This window comes from Mus caroli, chromosome 15 (genome assembly GCF_900094665.2).
Source record: "Mus caroli chromosome 15, CAROLI_EIJ_v1.1, whole genome shotgun sequence".
In the NCBI taxonomy this organism is placed as follows: Eukaryota; Metazoa; Chordata; class Mammalia; order Rodentia; family Muridae; genus Mus; species Mus caroli.
In genome coordinates this window covers 48,606,932-48,614,269 of record NC_034584.1, presented here as the reverse complement: position 1 = coordinate 48,614,269, position 7,338 = coordinate 48,606,932, and the positions used below count along the sequence as shown (strand labels likewise).

Here is a 7,338-nt window from a genome sequence, read left to right as displayed (position 1 = left end):
AGAAGGAGGAGGAGGAGGAGGAGGAGGAGGAGGAAGGAAGGAAGGAAGGAAGGAAGGAAGGAAGGAAGGAAGGAAGGAAGGAAGGAAGAGAAAGAAAGGAGGAGGAGGAGGAGGAAGGAAGAAGGAAGAAGAAGAGAAGGAGGAGGAGGGAGAGGAGGAAGAGGAGGAGAGGGGGGAAGAGAAGTATATATACTAAGTCTTTCATGTGGCTCAATTCCTTCTTCTTCACAGTGACACCATGACATAGGTAGAGAATTCTCTTCCCACGTTGCAGGTGAGAAAAACCAGGCTTTGATATCATTTGCCCCAAAGCTCATTTAATCCCCATTAAAAGCCCACTATTCCCACTTTAGGAATAAATGATGTTAAGTCCAGGTGGAAAAGTAGAGAAAGGGAAATGCAAGTGAATGAAAAGTGGGGTCTTGGAATTGTGTGCCCTGGAAGACTGAAAGTGAGTTTGAGGTGGGACTAGCAGCTAATATGAAGTTCCAAAAAGGGGCAAAAAGTTGTGGTCTTCCCAGGGGGAGGTGCATTTGTAAAGCCAATTTGTTAAACCTATAAATGAATGTTTGGATGGAAGTGGAGAGAAAGCAAGCTTATGGTGACTGGGAAGAGCAACAGAAGGGGGCAGAAAAAATAATCATAACTGAGATACATGCTAGAATTACCTTTGTTTTAAAATAAGCTTTTAATGTGTATGACACCCATCTCTCCCATTTACAGTTGAGGACACCAAAAGTTTTAGGCAGCAAGGCTATTTATATACATATATGTATACATATTATTATGTATACATTTATAATATGTACATATATGTACATATATACACACATATTCATATATAACACGTATCCATATATTATATATAAACACATATATAATTATTGAAGATCTCAAATTTAAAATCATACACACATCTATATCTATATCTATATCTATATCTATATCTATATCTATATCTATATCTATATCTATATCTATATCTATATCTATATCTATATCTATATCTATATCATCTATCTATCCATCCAAAGCCAACAAGTTTTATCAATATGCAAGAGCTTGTTGCTATGGTCTCAATCAGAGATTTGTACATACAGAAATAGTTACATAATAGAATTAGGGAGAGGTACAGAATAAGGATTATGCCTTTAATAAAATGAAACAAATAACTTTTAGAATCACTACCATTCACCGCCCCCGATTCATCTTTATACTTTGATGAATGAGGGTTTTATACTTCTCCTCTTAACCTAGCTTTGAAACGTTATCTTGGCATCTACTCAAAAGGAAATGGGGGAGGGAAAATGGTCCCAAACACCCTCAGTGTGGAATCTAAAAGTTAAAGGAACCAAACTACTTGCTTACATGCTCTGTGAAAGTCACTTGCGAAGACCAGCAGCTTAATGTGTAGAGATGACCTCATCAGTGTGATCCTATGTCATGCTACACATTGATCTCATAGACCTCTTTTTCTAATGCTAACTTGTCAATCCAAACAACCACAACACACCGTGAGGTCATGGATAATGAAACAGGATGGGTGAAAAGGTCTAGGTTCTCAACTCTACTTAGAACTTTTCCACCAATGCCCGTGAGACTGGCATGACATTAGGATGCCTCACTAGACTTCAAATTCACAAAACTGGGCTCAAACCAAATGATCATTGAGAGTTGCCTGGCAGGTGATATACGTCTAACCTAAGGAGATGAGAGATTCAAATTCTCCTGGGCATATCCAATTATTTATATGAGGAAGTAATAAGAACCCTTCTTCTTCCTGGAGGTTGAGAATTATTTGGAGAAATAACCAAAATTGCATCAATTCTGCAATACAGAGCCACATTAAATACTAAAAAGGATAACCAAATATATGTCCCTTTTCTATGGTTAATCAAATTTTCAGGAAGAGCTTATTCCTCCCCATGGGGGTGATCTTCACCCATCTTCCCTCACAACATGTCCTCTCTTAGTAAATAAAATAAAATAAAATAAAATAGCTGTGACACCCATATGCCATACATGTATTGCTTTGTGCTCAGATGTGTGTGCTCCTCTCCCTATGTGTGAGTTCCACAGGGATCAATGAAAGTTTTAAGTAAAACTCAAATCAGCTAGCTTCTGGCTTCATACAATACTACATCGCACTCAGCATGGTTTGAGGGCCATGGTTCTGGCTAACTAGAGCATTCAGCAGGCTGACTGCAAGAGAGAATACAAATGGAGCTGTGTTGAACCCAAGTCTAATGTGCCCTTTCCCACTCAGTGGCATCACACTAGTGACTCTGTACCTCTGAACTTCAGTTTCGTTATTTGGCCAATGGAAATTATATATCCTTTGCCAAGTTTATTGAGATAACTAGAGGGGACCATGGGGCAAAGTACGTACATAGTTTCAAATGACAATACTTTATTTAGCATGTGTTACTAGAGTAAAATAATGCTTACTTCCAAATAAATGAAGCATCAGTTTTAATGATTAATGAGGATATATACGTCCTTTAAAAATACTTTAGTGTCCAATATCACCAACAGACTGAGGTGATTTGAGTTCAATGTCCTGTGACAATGAACAACCAGTTATTATCATCAGAAGGTAGCCAGTGGATGTATTTTTAAGTGTGATATAGGACAACTACAAACTAAACTATATCGTGGAATGACTAGACTTAGACACGAGGCCAAGCAAATTCAAGAATAACTTTAGCTCTAACTGAACTTGGGAGCTCTACTTGGCTTTTCTAAAGATTATTTCCTCATACATATGCCTAGGATATTGATAATAGATATGGGTAGTGTGAAAATTAAACAGAACAGTGTATTCAAACTTGACTTGCAGTTTGCCAAGCACCTACCAAATACCCCTTACTGATTTAAAAGTCTTTAAAGTTTTTATTTTTTTTTCATCCATGTTGTTTACAACTAAAACCACTAGAGGTCAGACTTTCACATAAATTGTAAAAAGGCTGCAGTAGGAGGGATTAAAAAAAAGAACATTTTCTGCAAAACAGTATAAAATAAACATTTCAGGTATAGAAAGAAATATAATAATGGTGACTTTTAGCAATGAAGTCTTGGCAAGTAGAATGCTTAACCCCCATATTGTTACTTGGTGCATGTGAGAGTCAGGCAAAAGAAAGAAAAGCCAAACTTGTTAAATATGCATTTGTGATATCTGTACAAGGTTAGTTTATGGTGACTCATATATCTTCAAAATAAGAAACATATATGATGAAGGCCAAGTTTTCAGATAAAGAAGCTGAACCCCGAGAAGATCAAATAGAAACTAATGATTTTTCCTCTGGTAGGATGCAATTCAGAAATGATGCTAAAAAGAATGCCTGTCTATTGAACAGCATATTCTATAACTGGATAGTGCTTCATCTGCAGGTCTGAATAATTTATTTAGTTCCCACTCTCCCGAACAAATTTAGAGTTACATTCCCTTAATTATCTGTTTCTCAGAGAATCTGGAAATTTCTGAATACAGTATTGCTGTGCTGGTAAACACAGAAATGAGATGATTATCCATGGAGGAAAGATACTAAGGAAAAAAAAAAACTATAACTTGGCCCCTTAAAATGTCTCCTTGGCCATCACGCTGTGTTTCCCCCTTGCAAGGAGTGCAGTATTTAGACCTGCCTTCCTGGAGTCGGGGAGGGCCTATTGTAGATCTTACAATGAATAAGAAGGTCCCGTGTGTGTTCACCCCTAGTACTGTGCCTAGGACAGAGGAAAGGCATTAATACACATTGCAGAGGTTGCTGCACTGTGAAGGCAGATACAAGTCAACTAGGAGCTCAGCCAGAGCTTGTAATCCATTTCCAAGCTTGCTACCTAGAGACAAGTCCTGAGATGAAATCTTTATCGTACCTCAAACCTGTGTTATCTGACTTGGAGCCTAGAACTTGGGAAATATTCAGTATGATCTGGAATCATGGAATCTCTTTACTGAGAAGGGAACTTAGAATGCCTGTGGTGTAAAGACTGCATGCTCCACTAGAGGAAACCATATTCGCATCTAGAAGATGTGAGACCATGAAATGCGGAGTTCTGAGGCACTGTCTCAGCATCTCCTTCAAAGCACGCTTGGGGCTCTACCCTTCTGCACCAGCTTAGAATCTGTTCACAGTTCTCTCTGGGCTCAGCAAGAGAGGCCAGCTTCCGAAGTTTAAAACGGTACTTGAATCTCTAATAAGAAGACTCTACCTTTGTACTAGGTGAAGACATGACTAAGGAAGACTTATGGATGCTACTGGTTCTCCATAAACTCCACACTAAGTTGAAGTGATAAAATGAAATAAAGTTGTTTAATTTTTTTAGAAGGTAGATGTCTTGTTTTTTATTTTCTCTTATAAAGACTTGCATTGTTTCTCATCAGGTAGATGAGGGTCATCCTCAACTTAAAATTCCCCTGCTTCCACCTCCTGAATGTTGTGGTACCTGGCTGATTTTGCAAAAATTTAAGATTTTCACTACATATTGCATGCGGCCTTTGGAAAGCCAGAACTAATGAATGTTTTTCTTAAGCTCATTCGGCAGACTTGTTCCTGTCAATACAATTTCTGTTGTCATCTGCTCTGCAGTATCATGCCCAGGTCCCAACTCAATACCCTCTATGAAAAACAACTTATCTCTTTATTACTTATGACACTAATATATTTAGTGTACTGCTGTGCCTAAGATGGGGACTTAAAATATAGAGTCAATGTCTAGTAGTTGAATTGCAAAGGACATAGTTGTTGGGTGGGAATGTGTTATGTTCAGGGTATTTAATTAATAGCTTCTCGTGCATTCTTATTCCTTTGTAAAAATTGCAGCTTTTCTTCAAGGGGAAAAAAAAACATCAACTAGATTCTCTCAGTTGCACATTTGAGGAAGCCTTCAATATCCAGTCTTCAGGACACCACAGGGAAAACGCAATTTCCTTGTATTCTGAGAAAAGTCCAGTAATAGACTTGAGTAAATACTATTTCTAACCAAAACTTTCCTCTCTGAACATTTGCCCTTACATTATTCATTTATTCACCAAGGAAATGATTTGGAAGCCCCAAGGTCTCACTGTGACTCCCTCCATTTATTTTATGGTATCAAAGGTTAGAAGCTGGATTGCAATCACAGGAGAAAATTAATTCAATGATTAAGAAAAAAATGCACTTTAAGCAATACACATTTAAATAACTGACAAGCATCGAGCCATGTTTCTTTCCTTCCTTTCTTCTTTTAAATCTTTTTTTTCTATTTGAGATTTTTAGCAGCTACAATTCTTCCACCCAATAGCCTCAGGAAGCATAGCATGAATTACTAATAGAACAGAACCAATCTGCAGTGCAGTGACCACTTTCAGAACAAAAGGGTAAGAGCTGACACAAGGAAAACAGATTTATTTAACTGCATGCCCACCCCTCCACCCAAGGAAAAAATATCAACAACAACCAGTGCTAGAAGGGAATTTGGACCTTAGACCTTGACTCTACTTGGGGAGGGGGGAAGCAATATTTTACCATTCTCCACTGAAGGCAGTTGACCTCAGAGATTCCACTTTCAAATAAAAATATTCATTTGTATTCTACTTTGGATCTTTAGTTAAAAATAATCTTCCACATTGGAACTTAGGAAACCATTAATTACAAAAGATATACTCCAGAAAAAAAATTGCTAGTTAAATTTCTCTTTAGAATCAATGTGAGTGAGGAAAGAGAGGAAGGAAGGTAGCTCTAGAATAAAGGAAAGTGGTCTAACCAAAAGGTTATGAATCCTCACCCCCATCTAAATGCAGTGGAAGAGTGTCTCAGGGTCCTCAGTGTTCTACATCACACTTCTATCCTAGGATTCCACCCTTTTCCACCTTCTCTAACTTACAATCAAGGGAAGCCTATAGGAAATAACTAATAGTCTACTGATTTGCAAAATAGACAGGAAGTCAGAGGAAACTCAGAAAGAGGGGGAGAGAAGCCACACAGCAGCTAGGGTGGCTTTGAGGCGAGGAAAGAGATCCATATATTGTATGAGGTTTGAGGTTTCTTCCTCACCTTTAGGTCCTGGTGAAATGGTATGTGTGGCACAGACTTCTGCCGCAGATCGACTATCAACATCCAGACCCAGACACTGAAAGTGCAAGAGAGCTAGCAGCAACAGGATGGATAGGTTGCTTCGAAGCAGGACTCTAAAGCCATTCATGACTGTGATTCTTCAACAGAGGGTCTCCAAGACACACGAAATAAACAGCATTATTTTCTTTTAAGTAAAAGCTTCTGCTAAAAACTAAAACAAGGAGGTATCTGGAAAGTACATTCCAGAAATGGCTGCAAAGTCAAGCAAGGAGGCATTCCCTTGGTTGTTTATTTTCTCAGGATCCCAAATGGACCATACATTGTCCAGACTGTTTCTTTTCCAATGACAACAGTTTATTGAAAATTATCTCTAAACTAAACACTCAGATATTCAGGTCAGTGCAAACCTCTCCATAAGCAGAGAGGACAGAGCTGACTGGTGTTTAGACCTCCAGCTCGCTATGTAGTTTGCATTGAGTTGAATTCCAGGAGTGATGGGGAGGTTGTGACCTGAGATTTCTGCACATTTTGCAAACATCAGGCATGGCTTTGAGTTTCTCATAATGGAGTGCTTGTGACTGAATGTGGCAGTTGATCACAGATGTTGTTAATAATTTCTATGACATACCTCTTTCTCTTGAGAGCATAAATTACCCTGAGAGTAAGCTCCAAATGAATGATTTTTTTCTGTAAGTCAATCTGGTAATAAGAATGAAAGCTATTAAAAATGCATATAATTATGTTCTGGCACTTGTCCTTCTAGCACACTATCTCAAGGAAATAACATAAAATGAAGACAGCTTTATTTGGAAAATGGGACAAGATAGGAAGAGACATGATTTGTCTCTCTCCACAATAATAGCTGACAAGTTATGGTGAAATACAAATATGTGCGTATGATGTTTGTAGCAAGTTCTTTACTTAATTGTGGAGAAAGTGTCTAATTATATTTCTTAAATGACAGATGATTTTTATATAGACTGTATGGATTTGAGACAGACGTGTAGACATTATGATGATCGAGGTCTCTGTATTTCTCTGTATATCTGTATTCTCATCTAACAGTGTGTTTCACTAAGAACAGTCCAGATTTGATTGTAACTTATTAGAAAATTAGAATCAGTCATTTACATTGAAGAGACCTTTTCTATTCTTTGTAAAATTTGTGTTTCTCTGTCTGTATCTTTCCATGTCCCTACCCCTCACTTCCTTTATAGCCCCTTTCCCTCTTCCCCATCTTCCTCCTCTTCTTACCCCTCCCCCTCCTCCTCCTCCCCCCTCCTCC

The 7,338-nt window shown here is 38.1% G+C and overlaps 1 protein-coding gene across 1 annotated transcript in view; it reads right to left on the bottom strand.

The window, feature by feature from the left end:
* Colec10 (collectin subfamily member 10) overlaps positions 1 to 6,362 on the bottom strand; it is a 51,923-nt gene extending 45,561 nt beyond the window's left edge. Inside the window, exon 1 of the mRNA XM_021183145.2 lies at positions 6,033 to 6,362. Coding sequence (XP_021038804.1) covers positions 6,033 to 6,180 — 148 coding nt within the window. The 5' untranslated portion in view covers positions 6,181 to 6,362. The remainder of the gene's footprint in view (positions 1 to 6,032) is intronic.
* Between the last annotated feature and the right edge of the window lie 976 nt (positions 6,363 to 7,338).